Source organism: Poecilia formosa, unplaced genomic scaffold, assembly GCF_000485575.1.
Source record: "Poecilia formosa unplaced genomic scaffold, Poecilia_formosa-5.1.2 Scaffold297, whole genome shotgun sequence".
NCBI lineage: Eukaryota > Metazoa > Chordata > Actinopteri > Cyprinodontiformes > Poeciliidae > Poecilia > Poecilia formosa.
This window is the reverse complement of record NW_006800236.1, coordinates 676235-701619: the sequence shown is the minus strand read 5'-3', so window position 1 is coordinate 701619 and position 25385 is coordinate 676235. Positions and strand designations below refer to the sequence as shown.

Genomic DNA, 25385 nt, shown 5'->3' with positions numbered 1-25385 from the left:
TGAAATTTAATTGAAAAAAAGGAAACCAAAACTTGTCTTAGAGTGATGTTGTGAAACTGTTTTATTATCAACAGAGGCTTAGTGACAGTTTCACAAACAGATCAGTCAAAGTGTCTTTGTACAATAAAGGAACATCTCAGTGGATATCATCGTTGAAAATATCAGAGTTTTGCACTCTAAAAATGAACATATTTCAAGTGATTATTTTTTTCTTTTGTTAATTTTGATGATTATGGTTTGCAACTGATGAAAACCCAATATTCAGTTCTTTGAAAAACGTGACCAATCAGAAAACATTTTAATGCATAAAGAATACTTGCCAACCTGCCACAAATAGCCAAAAAAAAAACCAAAAACAAAAAAAAACAGGTTCCGTCATCTTTTGCAGCCAACCCTGAGAGCTGTACCCAAAGCTATTAAGTTGAGTGGAAGAAAAAAAAAATTGGGGATAATTTTGAATCACTTCATTCTTTCCTTTTTAAACAACTGGCAGCTTGGATAGGCACATGATGGTTGACTTTGTATGGCTCTTTTTAAAAGAAAGAAAAGTAAGAAATTTTAAAAAAAAGGACCAATATGCAGCGTACCATCAATGCTATGCCGCATTGATGCAGTTGTTCATGCAAAAGTAGTCCTGACCAAGAACTGCATGGACGTTCTGGTCAGTATGTTCATATTTCTGTATTTAAATCATTTGGCAGTTTTATGCAGAACTCACATTTTGGGTTTTCACTCACTTTCAACCACTCAAAATTAAATGAAATAAATGCTTAAAATATAAATCACCCTGTGTGTGAAGATTCTGGAATGCAATTTGCAATTAAATTACTGAAATAAATTAACTGAGGATATTTAATCTTATTAAGATGCACCCGTACAAAGGACATGGGTTATGGAATGATTCAAATTATATATATATCTGACTTTTTATATATATTTAAAAAGTCAGCTGAAGTTTGGGGCTGACGTTTTTCCCTGCTTACTGATACAAAACATTAAACTGAAAAGTTGTCAGATTTACTAGTCCAACATAACCTGAGTAAGTGGTAGAAATGATGTGAAATCATGCATACAACAACATATATGCATCATTTTATATTAATCTATAAATTACTGGATTAAAAATGGGTGGTGACAGAAACTAAATAGTTAGAAATGCAAAATAAATGGTAGAAAGGATTTACTTTGGCTGGTTTAGCAGCAGTTTAGACAACTGTTGGAGCAAATTGGCTGAAAACAATGGCGTTTCATATTTAGATATCTAACTAAAACATCAAACTTAATGAGTCAATGCCTTCCATAAGAACTTTCTGGTATTTCAATTACATTTTTGATGATTTTCAATGAACTTGGGGTAAAGAAAAAAGTGAAAATCCTCTGCAGGCCACATCCAACCTCAAAAGTTCTCATAATACCTTCAGGTCACGTTTCAATCAGTCCTTGGATAAATATTTGTCCACAGTTGTTCAGATATTAACGAGCTCTGATCAGCAGCTCTGGTAAAGGTGATGGTGATGATGATGATGATGATAGTGATGATGGGTGGTTCTTCACAGGCTCTTGGGGCTCGATGGCGTCCTTCGCTGCCGTTATCTCTGCTGCTCGGCAGAGTGGGGGCTGTCCACGCTGCTGTAGGGAGACAGAGAGGAAGTTGGTGGTCCTGAGGTTTTCTCATCGTCCCCCTCTTCCTTCTCCGCCTCCATCTCCGCCTCGCCGTCGTTCACGTCCCGCTCTGTTCTGAACATCTCCACTGAACCCCTGCCGTCCTCACTGAGCTCCTCAGAAGGAGACAGGGCCTCCTCCTCTCTGCTCTCGGCAGCGCAGATGCCTCCTTCACTCGGGCTGGAGCTCTCCCGGTCGTCCTCGCCGGAGACGGGCTCTCGGGTCTGGCTGTGATGTTTCACGTTGTAGCGCTGGTTCTGGAAGAACTTGACGATGGTGTGCTTGGGCAGGTCTAGCTGGGCTGACAGGGTGTGAATGGCCTCCTGGTCCGGGTAGAGACCCACGTCGCCGATGAAACTCTGCAGGATCCCCAAGGCCTCCAAGGAGATCTTCGTCCGAGATCTGGACTTCTTCGCTCCGCCTCCCAGGCCAGGACTCAAAACTCGCTGCGGCATGTCCTCTGGGCCCTGCAACGATGGCATCAGGGCGACGGGCTGAGGCTCTTCATGGACAGGCGATGGAGTGGTTAGAGGAGGAAGAGGATGTCTGTGGAAAGGCTGAAGAAGAGAGAAATAAGAACTAGCTGTCAAAGAAACTCACGATTTTTTGGATAAAAAGTTTTCCTGTTAGGTTGAGGAACCAAGATAAATCGAAATGGATTTACTTTGCAAAACTGAAACACTTCACGGGTTACATGATCGACAACCTAATGTCACAACCAGCAAAGACGATGAAGACAGGAAGTAGTACAAGGATTTATTATTTTTTTTCCCAGACAACATGCAGCTGGTTCCACCAGAACTTGCAGCATGGCTCAGTTCATAAAAAGTTGTGTCATTTGAATATGTCCATTTGGCTTTTCTGTAAACCCTGAAACCACCATATTGAAATTTGAGCATTTCAGAATTTCAAACAACTTTATGAACCCATGGCTCCTCAGTCTGCAGTCAGGTTCTCCAGAGTCCTGCTCATAACCCGACCATTTGAATCAGGTGTGTTGAAGCAGAGACTCATGTCGAAGTTGAAGGATATCGGCCCCTGAGGATTTAGGGAAAGTGATCTGCCTTTGTCTTCAAGATGCTGCTTGATTATGTTCAGATTAAATTACACAGAGGTGGAGTCGATTTACTGAAGATGTTATCTGGTCCATTGGATAAAAACCTCAATAATATCAAAATTTGCTGTTTCTACTCTGACTCCTGATACATCTCTTTTCAGTTGTTCTCATGGAATCTTTTTAAAGATTTATCATCCAGTGAAGCTTAATAAGCTCAAACTTTTCCTCCGCTAATAAATGAGCAGCTTGAGTTGTCTGCCTCTGCTGAGTCAAAGGAAACAAAAACAAGAGGAAGTGTGATTGACCAGCCTCCATCAACCTCTGACATGCACACTAAGCTCCCAAATTCACAAACAGGCAGACTACTACAGCCTATTAACAGGGTGGGGTGGCCTGCACACCCAAACACAGGAATCCAACACCATAAATCTGTGGTCCATCAAAATTAAAGGACCTAAATAAAGATAATGGCAATTCCTTTTTTCTCAGCTTCAATAATTACAGGCTGTGTTCTGAATAATATTGAGGTTAGAGCCAGACTGGAGAGCGTTTTGGTTTCGGGGAGAGGGTGGGATGGAGGAGTGTTTAGCAGGAAATGTGTGGGCCGGTCATTTACCACTTCTATTTTCAATGAGTTATGGGACAAACATGACAGAGAGGAGGGTGGCAGAGAGAAGCAGGTGGTGGGATCAGGCAGACATGTTTTCTGTACAGAACCGACTGATTTTAACAGTGAAGCTATTTTTTTATTTATTTATTTTGAAAGTTTGCACAACCGAAAGCATTTTTCTAGCTTGTATTAGTCAAATTGAATCCGGTTTACCTGCTGATCAGGGATGTGCAGGACGGTGTGGAGTCTGTCGCTGTGCTGCTGCCTGGACTCTTCCTCGTAGACCTGGTCTCTGTCGACCTGCGGTAAGGCCAGGAACCGTCGGATAGTGCACAGGTTCTCCCACAGAGTGCGGTTCTCGGGGCTCGGACTCTCCTTCCACCTGAGCAGCTCACACAGCCAACCCTAGAACAAGCAGAAAGAGGAGAATTTATTCATTTAACCTTGGAATATAAAAAATAAATAAAATCACCGCTCGCTTTCTGAGGTTGCTAGGTAACGGTGCTGTCCTTGTCAGATGCGACTTGTTGGGAAGTTTTTGAAGCAATTCATTTTCTAGACACCAAAAACAGAAACAGAAGCATTTTCGTGACAGCTTAATATTACAAAACCAAATAAAATTGTTGCTTGCCAAGTTTTTCTGTAAAGCATCTAAAATCAGCAGCTCCTCTGAGTTTATGGGCTTTTTCACACTTTAATAAATCATAGGTTAGTGTCAAGCTACCAAAAACAAAGTGGAAAAAAAGCTTGACTTTCAGAAAATGAATTGAAAAGTGTAAAAATAAAAATCACAACGGCTCAAGATGACTTTTAGGTTAAAAAAACTGAAGCTTTTGTAAAGTATGAGCGTTAAAGGGAACACTTTTCAACCATGTTTGTGCTTCCTCACATTACACTCCTGAAATATCAGATATTAAAACAAAACCCACTTGCTTTTTAATTGATATAATTTTCTTTTTGTTCTGAAATGCCATATTTATGAAATGAGCTGGACCTGGAGAGATGAAACGTTTGTGAAACCTCTTTAACTGCTTTGGTACTAAAAGTTGTGGCGAATTCTGGTAGCAGTTAAAGTTGGTCCTGACCACAAATTGAGACAAAAATTAATATTTTTTTATAGTTTCTAATTGGGTAATTTACCACTATAGTCCTAAAAAACAAAAATAGATTTTTAAGCTCCTCCGAGCGACTGATACTGTTCTCTCCAACTAATCAGAATGAATACAAAGAGTGGCTAAAAAGAGCAAAATTAAAGTGAATAATGGATGTATTTTTTGTAGTCATTAATTTTTTATGAAGAACACATAGAATCTTTTTAGTTAGATCGAAGTGTTGTGGAGCCAAATATCCCTAAAACACAAAACATGAAATGGATAAAAGACATTTAAAGAGATAAAAACACAGTTAAAGTTTACACGAGGAATACATTTTTGCATTTTTCCAGGTTAAATAAGGACAAGGACTCTCTGGCCTACAGCAGCCATAAGACGATCTCCTTGGACTTCAGGTGTTTGGATCGTCCAGTCAGCTATAGCTTAGTAAGCAGTGAGTTCCTATTGGCAACAGGTCTGATAACAAGTACCTCTGATATCATCAGATTTACTTAGGAACTTCTTATTCTGAGGTTGTGAGTCAGAGCAGATGCGTAAACATGATGGACGTGAGTCACCTGAAATGTCTCCATCATCAGATCTGAGGCACAGAAACAGAAAGAAGTGGATAAAATTGTTTTCAGCTCATTTTGGCGCGCTGGTGCTAAAATATTTAACTCCAAAAGAATGTCATGTTTTATGTCCAGTGGTTTCTATGGTAGTGAGACTCACAATGCCTCACAGTTGGGAAGAAATTATTTTTCAATGCTTTAGATTTGCCAGATAGGTTGTGTTTTTGGACATGCTTTGAGCGTCAGGCGTGTGGTTTACATTCAAAGTCTATGAGGAGGCGCGTCGAGGGCCCGTTGCGGTTCGTTTCAAGCGTCTAGTGTGGCGTGATTTGAACTGTATGGAGTGTGTTGAGCATTTAACATGTCGAGTGCATCAGACGGTCCTAACCAGACATGCCTGATGTTCAAAACGCGATTGGTGTAAACGTACACGCATCAAACTTGATGCGACAGACGCGTTTTTGACTCGCGTAATGCGTTTGGTGTGAACGCACCATCAGACTCAGCAGTAAGTGCTTCTGTAAGTTCCATAGTGCATAGTGACATTTTAGCATTTTTGGAAACCTCTTTTAGCATCTTACCGCCTGGTTTCAGGATAAACCTGCTTCAGACGTCCTCCATTTGTAGGCAACTTTCTGTACCAAGACAGAAAAGCCGTTAACACACCCATAAGCTGCTTCCTGAAGACCTCAGACATATTTTGGATATTATAATGTTCATTTTCACTTCAGTCAGGAGAATCTGGAGAGAATCTAAACACTATTAGAGACCAAGCTAGAATGAATGTACAGGTGTTCCGATTAATTCCTTACGAGAAAAAATATTAAATTGTATACACCATTTTTTATTCTGTATTGCTTCGTGACATGAGGTAATTTCAGTTCAACAAAACTTGTGGTCCATGTCAGCTTGTTAGCACTCTCCCAACACCTTACAAGACAACGGCAAATGCTATTCCCAAGGTAAAGGTTAGAAGAGAAGCAGAATCCGAGTCGAGTGTTGAGAATGTGCGAAGATCGCTTCCTCTGACCCAGAATCTGCCACCAACTGTATAACAAGCAGCTTTCATCCTATGAATTAATGCTACTAAACCAATCATCCATCCGTGTCTTGCTTCTTTTACTGCCTCATCCTTCAACTCTCAGGCATTTTTTTTTTAGATGTTTTGTTCAGATTCTTTCTGCAGCTATGAAAATATGTCTGTTCCGCACAGAGAATCGGCAGAGATTTGTTATTTTCACTCTGAACCCTCCTGATGTTGTCTCCGTCTCCAGTGCAAGACTGCGCTTTGATCTTGATCGCCCGCATTGTTTATCGGAGGATGCAGTCATGATGGTATGCCACAGCGGGTAATCAGATACCCCACACGCCCACACACACACCTCATCAGCTCCTTCAAACATGATCAACTCAGCTAGTGTTTCTGTGTGTCTGTGTACAGGATTGTATAACAGGAGTTTAATGTGTGTAAACATGTTTAAGTTGAATCAGAGAAGCCTCGGATTTTTTAAGCTTTGAATATTTTTGGGTTCATGTTTTGTTGTTTTTTTTGTTTTTATCTGGAGATTCTGTGGCAGCAGGAAACCATTCATACAGGTTTAGACTTGAGTTTTTGTAGATAGTCTGGTGTTTGTGCGTGTTTGGATTATCACAGTAACATCAAGGGGTGTGGAGGCGTCTTTTGTTGAAACTGACCTGACTCTTATTAGCAGCGACCTTAGCGAACAGAGCCTGGGAGACCTTCGCCCGCTTCATCTCCTGCTGGATCTCCTCGTAGATCCCTGATGTGATGTTGGCGAGCGAGTCGAGCTTCAGCTGCAGCTCCGGACCAGAGATGGTGCATTTAGTCTGGGAAGGATTAGAAAATTTAAAAAAAAGATAAAAATAAATAAATAAATAAATAAAGCCACGTAAAAAGAGTCGTACACGTACAGTTTTAAATGATTAAAATATGATCATATTTTGTCAAATTTGTACGTTTTAAACTTAATATTGATGAAAAAATTAATAGTTATAGGAAAAAAACCATCTTAACTTATAATATTTGAAAAAATATCTTCTACTGGTTGATTATTTTACTTATAACTAGTACATTTTCATCAGTGTTAAGGAATTTACTTAAAACAAGCTCCTATTTTTTGCTGCAAAATAACTTCTAAGTTAGTTTTTGGTCTAACTTACACATAGACCAAAAACTACCAAGTTAGTTTTGAAATAAGACAAAGCTAACTTACAAGTTATTCCATATTTTAAAATATTAAAATTTGCTGTTGCAATGTAATATAATGCGATACATGTTGAGCTAACGTAACTTTAGCTAGAAGAAAAAAAATTCTTCACAGACTTTAGTGTGTGTGCGTGTGTGTGTGTACCTGTGTGTGTCTGATTGTGCTGCTGCTGCTGCTGCTGCTGGAGATGTGGGTGGTGGCGTGATTGGTGCTGGTGCTCCGCTCTCTCTCCTCCTGGTAGATGCGGTCTCGCTCGGCCTCTGGCAGGTTGAGGAAGTTTTGCATGGCCTTGAGGTTGACGAGCAGAGACTGCGAGGCCGAGCGAGGGTCCTCCTCCTTCCGAAGGATCTCCGACAGCAACCCCTGCAGGAGGATCCAGCTTCATTTTATGAAATTCTTTTCCTTGCGACAGATTTAAATCTAGAACAGCAACTCTTACCTGCGTGCGGTTGAAAGCAACGCGGGCAAACACGGCTTGAGAAACGCTCGCTCTTTTCAGTTCGTTCCTGACTTGCTGATAGATGTCAGAGGAGACTTCAGCACCCGAGCAGCTCAAGCCGGGGTCAGCAGCGGGCCCAGACACCTTACAGGTCCGCGAGATGGGCGGGTGGTTGAGGAACTGCTGGTTGACTCCCTGAGGGTGCTGGTGGGCGAGCAGGCGGCTGACCGCCAGCTGCTGGTTGATGAGGTGAGCCATGGCGAGCTGCTGGCGAACGAGCTGCGGGGAGAGCTGGGGGGACAGGAGTCCGCCGTGACCCAGCAGAGTTGAGGCCTGCGGACGGAGGGGGGGTCTCGGGTGGTTCGGGCCGGCAGGATGAGGCAGACTGTGAGGCTGAGGGGGGGAGTGAGTGTCACCCAACGAGCTCTTGATGGGAAGGGCTCCCGGAGCGCCCAGCGTGGCCAAATGGCCGGGAGATGGCAGCAGAGGTGGAGGACGGTGGTTGAGGATGCTCAGGTCCAAATCCCTCTCCACTGTAGAAACACACAGTAAAAATCACACTCCCTTCCAAAGAAGGGGAAAAAAATGGTTTAACTTGTGAATACTGAATATGGACAAAGTACGTACAAATACCTTTTATGTCCGACTTTTCCAGTGATGGCCACATCTTCTCGTTGTATTCACCTGGGGGGCCATGACAGAACAGCAAATCTTTAAATCAAATCCACAACAACTGCTCTCAACCAGATTGATTGATTTTCTAAGTTGCAGCAGCTGAGAAACATGCAATGAACCCAATTTTAAAAAAAAGTGTCACATTCTACAGATTTTTATTCAAATACTTACACATTTTAATACAGCTTTACAAATGGACGAAAAGATACAAGTAATTCAATTCCTTTTTTTAATAAGAGAAATATATTATTGCCTAAAATGCTAAAATTTAGTAAATCTGAAATAAAGCTAAAGCTACACATTAGCCAAAATTTAGGTTACAGACAAGGAGATTTTTATGTTAAATGTGAAATGTACATATTGTTTGTACAGTTTTGACTTTTTTTATACATTTATATTTTAAATGGTCATTTTCTGCATTTATTGTCACATTTTCTATAATTTGGCAACTTAAAAACTTGATACATCTTGGCAGGGCATCAGATTTTCCCTTTATGTGTGTGACTCTTGGTGTTTGCTGGTTTAGAGAGACTGCGTGTGTGTGTTTGGGGGGGGAGGCACTGCTGTTTTCCATTAGGAGTTAAGAGCATTTAGTTTTGTCATGTGTATTAAGGGTGACGTTAATGTGAACCATGTGTGACAGTTCCTTCCTAATGAGAGCCGTCGCTGACGGACGTCTCATGCAGCACAGCCGGCACGTAAAGGCCGAGGTAAATATTCATATGCATACAGGGGGTGGACAGGGGAGTGTGAAAACATCAGGAGAATGAAGGCACTTGGGCAGGTGAGTTATTAGCTTAAGACATGACAAGCGGTAAGTGTCGGTTTTAGAGTGTCTGAGTGTCTTTAGGAGGTTTCATTAAGTAAAAAAAAAAGCTGTATAAACACTGCTGGTGGCTGAGGTGCAGGGGAGGCAGACTGTCAAAGTTTCTAACGTGACGGTAGGGAGACAACTTTTGAGGGAACAAACACGACAAATGAGAGAACAAACGTATTTAAAAAAAACAAACCACACACACAAAAGAAATTAGTGCCAAAATAAAGGATTAATCTGGTGTGGAGTTGTTTGGCGTTAACGTTTGAAGCCGTTTTGTGAATTTGGATTTAGAGCATTCTGTAATCATTTAAGTAGAAGTTTGACTATCTTTGCGAATCGCTTAAGGAATGCCATTATTATCAAAGATAGTGAATCTGCCAATCAAGATAGTATACAGGCATGCTGAAGATGACTTGCTGGAACTCAAACTGAGCCGCAGAATGAGGTGGAAAATGGATTTTGAATGCTTGTCGATGGAAGACGGGGTGGTCTGAGCATGTCAACGCTGATGATTTACTGGGATTTTCACATTCAGCCGTTTTCCTGCTTTCCTGAGAATGGACTCAGTTTGGGGCAGCAGCGTGGAGAACAACATCTTGTTGATGTCAGAGCACACCACATGTGGCTGTCAAGAAGATCAGGAGCTAAAAGGTCAAGAAAAGTCCTCAAAATCTGATATTATGGTTCAGACTTTTGACTAAAACTTTTGTATAAACCAAATAGATCTATACCAAACGTATATAGGGTCATCTTGCTTAAATTCATAGGTTTATTTAAATAAAAAATAAAATAAAAAAATTTAAGCTCACCCAATTGGAAAAAAAACGTTTTATAGAAGAACTCTTACAATTAGTTGTGCACTACATGAGGTCATCTGCAACATCGGGTAACCATAAACAATTTAGTTTTACTGAAACTGATGAAACATAAAAGAACCATTTTCTCTTGAGACAGCTTTTAGTAAAAAAACATCTTACAACTGTAATTGAGACAGGAATTCAAAAGGCATTAAGCACTGCAGCTAATTACTAACTGATCTGGTAAATCTTTGCATGCTGTTGACTGTGACAGATGCCAAACATTTCCAACATCGTTGTGTGGTGATGAAAAATGGGGATTTGCCTCATAGGGAGCAGAAACCTCAGAGGCTAACGTAGTGCTTTAAAGCCCAAAGGAAACCTGCTTTTGACATTCGTCTGCCTCCTGAAAGTGATGACATTTATTTTATTAACCATTTAAAGTCAGAGTATGGGTTTAAAGTTACCTTTGAAGCGTTTGTATCTCTTGTACCAGCGCCCAAACTCGTGGCATTTGGAGGTGGAGACGGTTGCGTAGTAGGAACTGTTCACAATCGCTGAGATCATACTCTTAGGGGAAAAAAATAAACAAACCAACAGGAAAACACATTAGCTTGAGGTCATTGGTTAATGAAGCTGACTGCAGTGCTTTGTGTTCAGATAATTTGAGCCATTCTGTCAAGTTGCATCCAGAAACGTCAAGGTATGAAGTTGAGACAAGCGAACAAAAAGTAAAGCATAAAGTTTTGCAAATAAAAACATGAAGTGTGCGGTATGCATTTGCATTCAACCTTAATAAAATAATGTTGACAAAACTAACTTACAAATGCATTTTCAGCAAGCTACAGGAGTTTGTTTTAAGTAAATAATTCCTTAATATTGACTTCTTGTTTATTTCAAGTGTACAAGCTTTGAATGTTTTACAGTCTTGCTCCATCCATCATCTGAAACGGAAAGATTATGGCACAAATGTGGAGCTTCGACTAAACTGAGAGACCAGACAAGAAGAGCACAAGTCATGACAAACAGTTGTCTTTCATGAAAGAGGGGCAAAAAGAAAGCAATAAAAAGTGCCTTTTGCCACAAACCACGTACGGGGCACGGCAAATGCATGGAAGAAAATCCTCGGTCTGAAATTTTACTTTCTGGCCTATGAGCACATCATACTCGACACACCTTTCCAAAACTAAAACATGGCGGTGTCAGCATCATGCTTTGGGGGCGACTGCTTTCATTAGCAGGCAAGCTATCAGAGTTGGCTTCGAGACGAATGGAGAAGAACATAGAGCGACCCTGGAGGAAAACCTGACAGAGGCTGCAAAACATTCAGGGTTTTCTGCAGGACAACTAATCGTACTGGTTTAGATCAGATTCATCTGTTAGAATGGACCAGTCAAAGTTTTAAGCCAGGGGTGTCCAAAGTGCATCCCAGAGGGCCATTTGCGGCAACACAAAGTATTTGTCTTTTTACGAGTAAGCTTTTTTGCCTCGTCTTTAATTTCATAGTAAATAGGACCACATTTATCCAGAGACTTTTACTCAAGAAAGAAAAAGACTTTGATGCACCCAAATCTGCATTTAATTAGGTTAACTTTGTTTGAAAACAATTGCTGTATTTAACAAAGAGCAACCAAAACCCTGTTATTTCTGAGAATAGACTGTTCCTGTTTTTGTTTCCTTAAAAAAAAAAAAAATAGAGCCCTCCAAAAAAATGTGCAAACTGGATATTTTCCTTCGAAGGTAAACGTCAAAAAAACCTTTAGGTTTCGGTTCTACCTGATGTATCCGTCCCTTTTCCACCAAAAACAGGCAAATTAAACAGCTCATTGATGAGAATGTAAAAAAAAACAACAAAAAAAACTTTTCTTTGGTCCTTAAATAGTTTTGACTTGACGATTTTGTCCCACGTGACAAAAGTTTTGGATACCACCATCTTAAATTGAAGCCAACTAAGGATGAGTGATTAATCTTAAAAAAAAAATCTGGTGTTCAACGATGTTCTCCATCCAGTCCGAGTGAGTTTGATCAATTTTGCACCTTTCAGTTTCTCCATCTGCAAACCTGACGGAGTCGTATCTTTAAAGTACCGCCTCAGCAGGGCAGAATATGAATTAAACTCTTGGACCATTTTCTTTCCTCTTTACAATCAAGCAACAATTGTTTGCACTTCTGTCACATGAAATCGCTGCAAACAATCAAGTTTGCGGTTGTAAAGGGACAAAACGTGAATACATTCCCACGAAAGCGAATCTGTTTTACAGTTCTTTAGAGGACGTCACTCTGCAGTGCTCCAAAACTCATCTTTGCCACCACTTCACCTGCGTATTTCTGCTGGGAGTGATGGTATTTTGGGACTCGCTGCTGATTTATTAACACTTAACTGCCCTCCCTTCCTAATATAACCTGTGGTCACCTCCGCAGAGCAGCGGACGCACAAACTCAACATGGGAAATGCCAAAGATGAAAACTCACATGAGTCAGGCTGCGAATGTACACCACCCACACGCTTCCCCTAATCACTAATTACATCATGACTAAGTCTTGTGTATAAATCACAAGTCGAAATGACACACTGGAGGCTAATGACTGCAGGGTGTGTGTGAGCAGCAGGATAATTGAGGTGTGCGTGCTTGCATCCTTTCCCATGGGATGGTATCGATATTTTGCGCGTGTGACTGAGTCAGATTACATACTGCACTAAGTGTGTGGTGAACTGATGATGAAACATGTGTTTAGAGAAAATACTTAGCAGCGTCTTGGCTATCTCTGCTCGCACATTTGTGCGATTCGAAACTTAACTCCACTGCCTCGGAATGCGATATCCGAACTGATTTTTTTTTATTTGTTTCTTGCACCCGTCTAGAGTGTAGTGTGGTCTTGCAGCAGATACCTGGGAGAGGGGACACTCCTTAGCCAAAGTGCTCTGGTTGGTTTCTCTGAGGAGCTCTTTGAGCGCGTTTCTCACTGTGGCGTGAGTCCACTGCTCCGATGGCAGCTCCTCCAGCCGAGAAAAGCTGCAACGAAAATATTCATTTGGAGCCGACGCGGGAAAAAATATTTCACATTCACACAGTTCCTAAATTAGTAAAAAAGGCTGGAGACTTAATTGGTGAATCACAAAATGGGGCTCAGGATATTTGTGTTGAAGTAACTGGGAGAGATCTTGTTCCTAAATTTAACTTTTTATTCATAAAACCAAATTAAAACTTGTCCTATTCTCGACCAAGAATTTAGACAAGTACCACAAATTACTATAATGATTGAGTTCATCTTCGTTTTGGTCAAGTTTTAAAAGTTATGGCAAAACCGTCTCACCTTTTCTAATATGTTTAGGAATTGAACATACAGTCAACATAACGTTTTAAAATTATTTAAACTTTTCCTATTTTTAGGTTGGTATAAGTCAAATATGAAATTATTTTTTAAAAGATTTGAGAGGACTTTATTATTAAAATTATTTTCTCCAATCCAAACTAGGTGGAAATTCAACATTAAGGCATACAACTATAGATGTTTACCTTAACTAACATTTTTAGTTTGAAATTGCAGAGAAACTTCACACTTTACAGTCGACAACAAGCTTCTAGATTTCTGTTTGATTTTTAAAGGGCTAAGGGCCAGGGAAACCTAGCCCAATGTTGCCTACTGATCCACATATCATTAGCATGTTTCAATCATGTAAATCATGTATTTTCCACTTTGGTCATTCCTGATCTTTAAAATAACTCCTTTCCTTTTGGGAGAAACAATTTAGGCTGTTTGTGTGGAGGCACCATCAGTCTGAGGGGCCGTTTTTTTCCCTGATAGCTGAAGTTGAAACTTTAACCCAGTTTCCCTGCAGTGAGCTGACCTGTGCAGGAGAATCCGCAGCGTAACCATGTGGTAAACATCCAGCAACATGTCCGCCACTGTTGCTTCTGGAGCGTCCGTCAGGTAGTGGATGGGCATCGGCTTCCATCTTCCCACTTTAATAATGCCTACAAGAAAACACAAGTGGAGCTCAAGTCTCAAAAAAAAATCTCCTTTAGTCGGAACGTGCTTGTCCTGGCCTGGCGTCGTCCAAACGCTTACCTGGCCTCAGACCGACCCTCGACTGGAAGTGCAAATGTAAACAAACCTAATCACATTAGGATCTCCAGAAATCAAACACAGACTGCGTAGCCTTGTATGGCCTTGTTTGCGTGTGCATGGATGCTTCTTTTAATTGCAAGGAGGAAAACAGAAACAAAAATACTGTCTATTTGGACTCTAGTTGATTAATCAGAGGAGAAATATGAAATCAGCACAAAGATCAAGGGGTGAATCAAACCTGGAATGTGAGCAGGTTTCATCTGTCTGCACCATATCTGCTTCTCATTACTGGCAATGAGAAGCGCCTGGAAATCCGTCTTTGTGCAGGCAAGGTGCAGCAACAGGTAGGGGAAGGGCAGTGTTGGATTGTGCTACGCTCAAAGCCAAGGGTGGGTGATTTGGATTTATCACAATTTTATCACGATATTTTGTGGTATAATTGCGAGACCAATAAAAGTGATAAGAATGATTTGTTAAGACTATTTTTGGTAACTGTGTGACCAAATACAGCAAATAAATACTGCTCTTTAAAAATAAACATTTGTAATACTCTCCTTTAGGACAAGTCAAATAAAATGCAATTCATCACCAAATTGCATTTAATCAAATATATATTTTGATTTGATATTTTTTAATACTTTCCTTGAAAAAAAAAGTAATAAAAACGAACAATCCTGACAATACGGGTAGCTTTAATTTTTAAACATTAACAGGAATTTATCGTGACAATGATGAATGGACATCTTCAGGTAGTTTTGTTTTCTCTTGGAGCTGCTCATTCAGCGGCTCACCGAGCCTCCAGTGGGAATGTTGGGCAGCTTTACGTAAAAGTTCAGGACAAATAGTTTCCTTTGTGGTCATTACTCATTAGAAATAAGGGTCTTAAGTGAGATTTATTTTGGTTTTATTACCTTTATTTGTCACCTCAGCTTATATAAAAACCAGAAGCGGCTATAAATCCCCTTATGACCCCCCCCCCAAAAAAAAAGAAATGGCTTCTTTTGTGCAGCTACAGGAAAATCCCAGTGAGAATCTGTTAGGAGTTTAAAAATAATCATCCAGTCAGAACCCTGCAAGATGCGATTCAATCACGGAAGAAAATAGAAGAGACTCTGTATAATTTTGGTTGCAACCACACTGGGGGAAAAAATGCGAGACTCCAGCCAAAAATTATTTATTTGAAAAGAAAAGGCTTATTTTTCAGAACAAAACCTAGCTATTTAGGAGAGGTGAAGGACAGTGGGGGAGGGGGGATGGGTCGCAGGGCGTTGGCCACTTGGTTAGAGTGGCCTGTGTTTACGGGACACCAGGAATGTCAAACTGCTGTATTTTATGTGTGTGTGCCCTGTGCACGTGTCTGTAGGCTTTTCCTTATCACAAATTGAACACCATCAGGTTGGATCTCAGACTGATTGGGGGAGAAATAAATAAAAAAAAAAAATAAAAAAAAGTGGTGTTTGTCTGACATAAGGTTATTGTTGGGGTTAGCCATTATGATGCCGAGTGGGCAGACCCGACTGAATTGCTGGAGGAGATAAGCAAAGAGAAAGCAGACAGGTTTTATCTATAAAATACCTTCCCTGCATGTTTCGTGTCGTCTGATAAAGCCAGCACATCTGGGAAACAGTCGCATTTTAACTCAGCCGCTTTCGTTAATAATTACTCATCAGCAACAACACAGTGGTAGGAAAAACTGTTTTCCTTTCAAGTGGGTAAACTGAGCAGACGGCCACTTAATGTCTGGCATGTTGGTGGTAAAACTTCATATGCTGCCAAAGTACAGGCAGCTAAAAACAGTAGGGCCAAACTTATAAGGGAGAAAAGCTGTAATTTTTTAAAATAAAGCATCATGATGGCTGGACACTCCTGCTACATTTAATTTAAGTGAGGATGACTGAAAACATCAGTAAAATTTTATTTTTCATTATTTGTTACTTTGTAAAAAGCCAGAAATGACCTGCAATGGAGTTTATTTAAACTTTGGGGTTGCTTTCTTAAGAAAAAAAAAAAACTCATAACATTTTATTGGAACAGGTGCAAAAAATGGTCCTAATGACTAGTTTTAGTACATCTTTTAGTACAAACTTTTAAAAAAAATAAAAAATTAAAACCATTTGTAACTTCTATTGACTTACCTCGAGCCTGCGCCGCTGAGTTGTGCGAGTATCCGAGGGCAACGAGAGCCGTTTCCACCAGCTGTGTGAAGAGCACATCTTTACGGATCAGCACAAACTCGGCGTGACGATCGCTGCGGCTGTCGCAGTCGCCGGCTGCGTCTGCGTGCTCCACCACGCAGTAGATGGGGATCATCAAACCTGCCGTGAGAAGAGGCAGGTGAACACACCTTTCACAAATAGGAAATTAACACGTTTTAAAGGAAATATTGCATTTTCTCCCACATTCTAAGTCTTTAATTCAAACGTTTAAAGAGCCAAATGTAAGATTCCAGGGACACAAATTGACCTGAATTTCTCCTTTGTGGGACAATAAAGCCATTTCTATTCTAGTGTTTGCAGCAGACTTGAAAAAGGTAAGATAAAACACTTTGTCCTGCCTTAAATCCTCAGATTTGATCACGTTGCAAGCACAGATTTCAATTTTCAGTGACAGATTCATAGAAAGAAAAAGTGTTTAAAAATAATTTTCCAACAAAGAAAAATCTGAAACGTTCAGATCCATAATACCAGAAAGCCTCATCAAAAGAAGTTCAAGCCAGAATAGATCAAATTTAAGCTTTTTTTTTTTTTTGCCCGGACAAAACGCTGTGGGGTTTTGGAACCCCCACTGTGCATCTCCCTGTGCACACCCTCTCTCTACTGTGACATGTTGTTGTGGGAGTCTTGTTTTTTTTGTGGACTTTTTTTTTGTGTGTTTTTTCGGTGTGTGTGTTTTTTTTTTTTTTTTGCTTTTGTGAATCTAGTCATTTTACTGCTGACTCACCTGAATTGACCAGTTGAGGGACAATAAAGGTTATTTCTATTCTGTGAAATTCCTGCGAAGCCGGTCAGAGAAGATGGGTTGACCTTTAAACAGGACAAACAAAACTAAACCCACAACCACAGGGGGTTAGAGCAAGGCATCTTCATGAGCATGGATGGCCTAGTCAAATCCAGACCTGCATTTTAGATTTTAGATTTAAATACTGAAGCTCTGCATCATCTTGAGCCATGTTTGAACAAAGAAACAGCTGAAAATGTCTAAGTATCTAAAGCAGGGCTAGAAAATAGTTGCATTTTTCAAATTTATCACAACCTTCACCAGTATTGCATCTTTTCCCAACATAATCCAGCAGAATATGTAGAGGAAGAGGTTCTGGCTCACTTATCCTCTACAATACGTAGAAAACAGATTATTTTAAGTTCATTTGTGACTCGTATTTCTCCGGAAGTCATCACTAATGTCGCCCTTTCTGTGTTTGTGTCATTTGCTCAGTACAGTCCATGTCTCTGGAGGAAGCCAGCTTGGTGGTCTTTTTGTACAACCGGGGAGACGACTGTGTGAATGCATTTTGTCGTAACGTTGCACAACTGCATTTATGCTTCAACCACATATTAAAACCCACATGGGATAAAACTCGCTTCCAGAACCACTATTAAAGCACTTCATCCAGGACTCAGGAGCAGCGCCACAACTCCAGCGGTACAACCGGTTTCAGAGTGCATTGGGCCGGACTTGGGTTTTTCTTTTTCCTTTTTTTTTTTTTTTTTTTTTTGGGCAAGCACTAAGAGCGCCGAAGAGCTGTGCAGCAGTTCACACCCATCCAGTCCACCAGTCTGTCCCACAGGAGCTGTTAATTAGCAAGCAATCAATCCTTCTCCTGACGAGAACGGGACACATCAGCCGGAGCCAAAGCCGCAGCAGCACCAGGCACGCCATCGGCCAATAACCAGACCGCTCGGTGGAAGGGTGGAGGGAGGCGGCGGCAGAACGCGTCCGTGTGTGAACAGATAGTTTGTGTAATGATGCATGATCATGTTCTCTAGATTAGGGCTTTATGTGTGTATTCTGGTCAATTTTCTGCCCTGGTAAATAAAAAATAAATAAATAAAAAAAGTGCTTTTTTTTCTGTATATTTGACTTTTACATCAGTATCATCACTTTTACCTGACAGAGTCAGAAATAAGAGTTTCTAGATAATAATTTCTAGTCAAACATTTACAGCATTTAATTTTGCTTTTGTTTCAAACTTTGTTCAAAAACATGAGTTTCTTTTCTCTGACAACACTAAATATGAAACCTTGCCTGATTTAATCAGTGAAATGTGTTTCCTTTCTTACTTTTAAAAGGAAATACACAGTCACTCCTTTATAAACTTTTCTAATTTGGACATAGTATAGCAAATGCAGATGTAGTTCTCCGGTCATTTTTCCAGTCCTCATGCCAAACAGGCCTGTCACGGTAACTAACTTTGCTGGACGATAAATTGTTTCAGAAATTATTGCAATAAAATAATATTATTTTTGAGATAATTTTTAACAATTGTGATAATATTAATGGTCTGTTGTTACAAGTATACCCACTCAAAGATCAAAACAACTTTAGTTTCCAAAGAACATTTAAAAACAATAACTTAAGTAGATTATGAAGTTTTAGAATTGTAATAAACAACACTATTTTGAGACTATTTTAAGCTAATATTATATTAATGGCTTATTAATGCAAGTATAGAGACAAAAAAAACCTTTAAATTCTAAAAAAAAAACAAAAATACCCTACTGGGACTGGAAAACATTTGAAATGTTCAAAATAAAAACAACTGAAACTAAGTAAATTAGATTATGAAGTTTCAGTAACCAAAATTGCACTTAAAAAGAAAAAAAAAAGTGTTTAGATGGGGAAAACAGGCAAAAGTGGCATTTAGTTCAAACTAACTGGGTCATACTGGGTGTCAAACATTTGAGGCGTTTCTCAAAACGCTTTTCATCGATATTAAAAGGTGAGCATCTCTCTTAACAGCAGCTGTTGATTATTGCACTAATATTAATTTATCATGTGGTTCATTTGTTGCTTATGCTCAAGTACAAGAGAATTTCACATCTAAAAATATTATATTTAGATGTTCGTGCCGGTCTCTGTGTGGAATCCTTGCCACCTTACCTCCCAGCGGTCTCAGTGGTGTGCTGCCGTTCTGCTGGATCTGCGGGTTAGCCGGGCTGCCGTTCACCTCCAGGCGGCTCATCTTGCACTGTGGGGGTCCGCTGCAGGCCGGGCTCTCGGGTTTTGCCCCCCTTTCCTCCGGACTGGCTTGGTCAGGAAGGTCCGGGCTCTCCGGCCCCCCTCCCATTGCTCCGCACTGCTCCATCCCAGGATAACTTTTGAAAGGAGCGCCCAGCACGGTGTAGGACGCTGGTGGAGAAAGGGGAAGATCTACGGTCGTAACTCGAGAAAAGGCCCGATAATTACAGCCATTGTATGAGGGACAGTCTTAAAACTTAAACACCAGCGTGATTTAATAGCATATGCAGAACCGTCACTTGTGACATGAGACTGCTCATACGTTTACTCACAGACGATATATAATCTTACTCTGCTTCTTCTTTTTTTTTTTTTTTTTTTAGTCAATACAACCAACCAATATCTTAGTTATTTACAGAAAAAGGAGGCATGGACGGCCACAGCAGACTAAATACAGAACTGTTTATTATCCTCTGTTTAGACACAGGAGTACACAACAGGCTACCATGAAAGACGTGAAGGCGTTTAAGGCGTGGACGGAATATTATAACAATGCACTGTAGTTACAAATAAATACAACTGAGCTCAAGGAGTCATTTTAAGTCTCTGTATTTGATCTTCACATTTCTGGAAGGATTTCTTTTAGCTTCAACCTGCACACAGTATCGCCGAAGTCCAAGTTCCTAATCCTGCTGATAGAAATCAAATCCATAAAGCTGTTTCTTTTTTTACCCAAAAGTATTTGTATATGAATTTTTAATGCAATAATCTTTGTTGAAAGTATCAGTTTATTGAAATCTAAGACCTGAGTTGAACAATTGTTCCCTCTCCATTGTTCCTAAACAACTACTCACCAAAACATGCCTTTGCTTTTCTTTACTTTCTAGAAAACTCAAATTGTTGGAACTCGGGCATAAGATTTAAACTTTTTCCTGTAAAAGTATAAAATACAAGATACTTTAAAAGGTGGATTTACAACTTATGATCATCTGGAATAATTAATGAGATCTAAATCTGACTTCAGGACCTGAAAATAACGCTGCTTTCTGCTCTGACCGACTTAATTTCTGTTAAAAGAAACATTAAACAATGATGTTTAAATCAGATGCAGAAGTGGCTAAATGAGCCGCATTTGCAAAATGAGTTATAAATCGCTTTTAATAGTTTGAGAGCTCCCAAAAAAGTATTTAAAGATGTAATCAAATGGCGTATGAAGCTGTATGAAATGAAATTTTAATGTAGCATGTTGCAAGTCCGTGTAATGTGAATGGAAAATACTGGCCAACATTTACTGTTATTCATTGCAGAGACACAAACCTTTACGAAACATCCAATTTTTGTAAAGTTTTAACTACAAAACTGCAGTATTTCTCTGACCTTTACTACTTTTTAGATGGCAAAGAAGCCGCACTTGTTGCTGCACACTGCCAGATAGCTGGCTGAAAAGAAAGGGGATACTACCCATTCTGGTCACTTGCAGTTGTCATGCAGTGATGCAGAAACTAAAGGAACGCAACTCATCACTCATTGTTTCTAAAGCAACTTTAAAGCTACAGCAGGCATCCGGCTAGCTAACAAACCAGAAAGCCCAACTAGCCGGCTAATAACAGTTTGTTAAACTTGCATTACTCTATAAAGAGCAGAAAAGTAAAACAAATTCTGTCTAAAACGCACATTTACCAAAATATGACTACTTTTAGTGGTGCTTGTCGTTTCTTCAGTTTTTGCAGCAACAAAAGATAAATGTCTGGATGTAAATTTTATTTTTGCAATGGGAACAATTTTAGATCATATCTTCTTTTGCTGAACCTGATATAAGACCGTGACAGTCTTATACCTGAACTGTCTAGGATTGACAGAAGTCAGATTTTCTACATTTCTTTAACAATCAAAATAAAAATAAAAAACCCAAAAGAAACAAAGGGCCAACAACAAACTAAACGCTTCTTTCCTCTTTTTTTTTGTGTTGTTTTGCTTCCACAAATGACAGCAGTTTTGAGTCTGGGCTCAAATCTCACACAAAGTTAATACTAGCCAGACTCGGCAGGAGTTGCTGAAGAGAGGACCAGGGAGTCAATCCTCAATCATTACGTTGAAATAAACGTATTTAAAGCTCTCCGTTCTGAATCAAATACATGTTTTTTGATTCATTGCTCCCAAATGCCTAAATACAATCAAATGATCATTTTACAGTTGAGTTTTACACTTTAGTTGCACGTTGTAGTCAAGTGTGTGGCCAAAATGTCCTCCCTCTTATGTTTCTCCACAACAGATGTTGCATCACCGAGAGGCCGATCTCCTCCCATCAGAGTCCCTCTGGGTGCAGCTGTCCATCCCACGCTGCCTTTTCTAATTCACCCATCAATCCTTTATCTTGATTTAATGAACCCTTCCACCAAAAGCCTAAAAAAAAAAAAAATACAAAACATCTAAAATCTTCTCCAGTCAACTCATCGGCCCCCCCCTCCTCACCCACCCTTTACTTTTTCTCAGTAAATGCCCTCAAATATGCATTTTAGTACAGCACAGGAAAGGTTTGATGCAGCTCAGACATACAAAGTGCTCCCTCAGCTTGAGTTTCATCTGCTTCTAATAAACACGTTTTTGGAATATTTGGGGTAATGGATTATAATCGCCCCCGACCCCCCTCCCATCCCTTCAGCCCCCCCACCTCTCCCCTGCTTCATATTTCCTCCTCTAACGAGAGCAATTATCAAGCCATTAATGAGGGAGACATAAAATGTGGGAACAGAAAAAAAAAGAAGGATGGCTGTGGTGTTTGAAGAACACACAAGGAAAGCTATTGCATGAGGAATAAATATGCAACTTGAATTAAAAGGAGTGTCGTAAAAAATTTTAAGAGGTCAGAAAAAAAAAAAAAAGAAAAATAGCCTTCTTCTTTGGAAACGTCTGACACAATGATGGAAGTACTGCTGAATAAGATGGTATGGAATCCATCAATGACACACATTAGAATAATACAGAATTTTTTGCCACCCTTTTTTTTTTTTCTGGGTGAAAATGTTCTGGAAATTTCTAAAAAAAATGCTGTAAGCTTGAGTCATTCGTGAGGGGACCCAAAAACATGCAGAGCAAGGCGAACTACGAGAGCCTATATCAAAAAGAAAAGAAACACTAAAGGACCATTTCACATTTTATTTTTCTTACATTTTCAACTTAATTACTATCTATTTAAATGTTAATTGAATAAACACTCAGAATGAAAGCCTTGATTTAAGTTTTGGGCGGCCTAAAACGCACATAAAACCCACTTCAAGCAACATATTAGGTGGGTGTACAGCTCAAGAGACCACACACTCCCAGCACAGACTGTGTTCACTTTACTAGCGCACATGGAGGACAAATGTCATGCACTCGGTAGCCGCTGATTGACAAAGCGCACATAAAAGTTGATTTATTAAGACAGGGGTTTAATGCAAAGTGTGTGTGGCAGAGGTTTAAGGGTCTTTCCGGGGGTCTGGGTCTGATGAAATCTCTCCTGAGTGAGTTCAGATGATTTAAAAGGGATTTTAATTGGATAGCAGGTTAATTAAACCTGGTAGGAAAGTTTTCAGAGAATTCAAACAAACAAGTTGGTAAAATAGCCAAGACAGAAATTTCTAGAATTGGAATCAGTTATTAGATGAGATTAGTGAACTAGAAAATTTTTATTGCTCTCCTGTGGATCAATTATAATTACACACACCAAGCATATATCTATTTTAAATGAAAATAATATCAATATGCTGACTGCATCCACGTGAATTTATGAAAAAGAGAATGGGATATTGCTGATATGGTGAAACAAATATCAAAGCACTTCAAAATTCAGCATTTCTCCCCCTAATAAGCTACTTTAACTTATTTGGAATGACTGACCAAATTCTTATAGTTTACTTATATATTATAGCCTACTCATATTCTTATTTTAAATGACGTATTTCAAATGCCACAGTTCATCCTTTTTTGTTCTAGCAAAAAAATAAAAAATAAAAAAAAGAAAAAAAAAAGGTAATTTTTGGGTTATTCAACCGTGAACGTTTCAAAGCAAAGCTATAAAAACATCTTAGCTTTTAAATGCTAGCTTTTTGACATTTTTATTTTATATATGTTTGAGAATTTTAAGCAATTTTAAGCACTTTTAAGCGATAAGCTTCATTAGTCTCATTGTTACTTTACCTTGAAAAATTAATCAAAACAAATTACCAGTTTTCCCATAAATACCAAATTCCCTTGAAATAATCTGTATTTTTAGAGAAAAAGTCACTGATAACAGCTAATTTAAGGCAAATTAATATTTTTACTACGCTTCCTAAATGTTCATGTGCTTGTATAAAATCCGGCATACATAAATGCTCATCATCACTCACTGTATGGTCGTCGTCAGTCCAGAGGCAGCGCCAAATAAAAACAGAGCTCGGTGTGCTACAAAAACACACAGCTGCGGCTAATAAAATCAAGCTAATAATGGCTCCGTTTGATCCAGGTGTGCCAAGTGGAGCACTGAAATCACAATGTAATCCTAATGTGAGAGGGAAAAAAAACAACAAAACGACTAATTATTAATGCTTAGACGAATGCTTAATCAGACATATTAATAATTTTATTAGCTGCAGCTGCGTTTAACCAATTGTAGGATTAAACGGGGGAGCGGTTAATGGGTAAGTGATTGTTGACATTAAAAAAGTTAAATATTCAGGTTTCTAGAAGTTAAATTGCACATTTTTAAGTAAATTTGAGTAAAAACAATTTATCTTGTTATAAAATATTCTTCACTCGAGTCAAGTTTTGGACAAAATGTTATTTATTGCCATACTGGCCCCCTTTTTTTCCTTTAAAACTAGGACTATTTAGGTTTTGAAGTATTGCTCTGTCTGTACCCCCCTCTGTTTTATGCTAAGCTTTATTAAGCATATTTTCAGAATAAACACAGCATCTAACTTTTATATTTTCTTAAATTTTGAAAATGTGTCAACCAGAAGCAGACAGTAGGTATTGTATAGTAACCAACCATTTAAGTGTTAAGAAGAATAACTGTTTAAATAAAAACTGATTACAAAAATACAATATATATTTTTTTTCTGTTTTGAAATCTAGAACATCTAAAAAAAAAAAACATGATGCATTTGCCTGCGGCTGCCAAATTATAACAAATGTCAAAACACCAAACAGGTTCAATCCATATGCAGTTACATAGAAAGAAACAGAATATTGCCATAAAGTAAGTGGAATAATTCTTATTTTGCAGGCTTTTCTAAAAGTTCACATATGTGCTTCATAAAAAAAAAAACAAGAAAAAAACAAGCACATTTCTCAATTCCACGCCTGATAGAAAAGTTTCCAGCAAAGACTCACTCACTTTTTAGGAAGTCACTGTGCACGCCGGGCGACAAACTCCATCCATTTGTGAAAACGAGTGAATCCAGCCTGAAAACAAAATGTGAATTTCCCAACGTTTCCCCCTTTTTCTTGACAGAACGCAGAGCAGGAGATGCACAGAGGAGGAGTGACAAGGGCAGACTGCTGCTGCCGACCGGGGTAAGGAGATGTAAAATGACACATGTAGAGAAAGGAGGGAGGGAGCAAGTGGAGGGAGGGAAATCCTGAGGCAAAACAACATGTATGAACAACTGCATCTTTTTTCCTTCCAAACAAGAAAAACAACAACATTCCTTTAAGTCAAAAAAAAAAAGCACCAAGTAAATGTTTAGCTTGAGATCTTGTAGGAATTCGAAGCGCTTCTTTATTATTTCAAACCATAAATGAGTAATGTGATGACAGATTTAGAAAAGCTTATTAATGTCCCAGATGCTGTGATGGCAGGAGAACAGGAGGAGGGTGGGGGGGAAATATGATGGAAGGTGATTAATATGTGAACGTCACACCTTGATACTGTATAATTAGAAGTGGGTGCATCTGACTGAACATCCATAATTTTCAAGAAAATACTGAAGTTTTGACCATTTTTTAGAAGTTTTATCTCGGCTTCTCAGACGGAGTACTTTGTCCCCTCTGCTGGTGAAATGGGAAACCATAAAACATAGTTTAATTTCCTTGACACCACTTTTGTTGGATACAGGCTGAAATGTTCATATTCCTGTTTCCTTAATACAATATTTCCCACAATCCTTTGTGCAGTCAGTGTTTCTTTTAATTTCGGACACTTTTTTGTAATGTATTCTTTTGCACTC

The 25385-nt window shown here is 39.3% G+C and overlaps 1 protein-coding gene across 4 annotated transcripts; it reads right to left on the bottom strand.

Moving 5' to 3' along the window:
- Nucleotides 1-37: 37 nt before the first annotated feature.
- On the bottom strand, nucleotides 38-24718 carry LOC103151949 (DNA-binding protein SATB2-like). 4 transcript variants are annotated; one of them, XM_007572236.2, is made up of 12 exons: nucleotides 24554-24718; nucleotides 19117-19365; nucleotides 16155-16334; nucleotides 13799-13925; nucleotides 12839-12962; nucleotides 10416-10518; nucleotides 8287-8343; nucleotides 7660-8192; nucleotides 7365-7583; nucleotides 6688-6840; nucleotides 3543-3734; nucleotides 38-2219 (listed from the first exon to the last, which is right to left on the bottom strand). In XM_007572236.2, exons 2-12 carry the CDS (start codon nucleotides 19319-19321, stop codon nucleotides 1590-1592), a joined length of 2523 nt encoding a protein of 840 aa, XP_007572298.1. In that variant the 5' UTR covers nucleotides 19322-19365; nucleotides 24554-24718; the 3' UTR covers nucleotides 38-1589. The 4 variants fall into 4 exon arrangements, with proteins under 4 accessions (XP_007572298.1, XP_016516265.1, XP_007572300.1 ...); XM_016660779.1 differs by having other exon boundaries at nucleotides 8293-8343; nucleotides 24554-24639; XM_007572238.2 differs by lacking the exon at nucleotides 24554-24718 and adding an exon at nucleotides 23565-23644.
- Nucleotides 24719-25385: the final 667 nt, after the last annotated feature.

What these genes read in the sequence shown, in the direction of transcription:
- LOC103151949 (XM_007572236.2), bottom strand. Translation starts at nt 19,321, where the DNA reads ATGGAGCAGTGCGGAGCAATGGGAGGGGGGCCGGAGAGCCCGGACCTT. An exon ending in TCGCTGCTAATAAGAGTCAG is followed by an intron (nt 3,735 to 6,687) that starts GTCAGTTTCAAC and finishes TGCTTGTTCTAG; the next exon opens with GGTTGGCTGTGTGAGCTGCT. An exon ending in TGCACATCCCTGATCAGCAG is followed by an intron (nt 2,220 to 3,542) that starts GTAAACCGGATT and finishes TCTCTTCTTCAG; the next exon opens with CCTTTCCACAGACATCCTCT.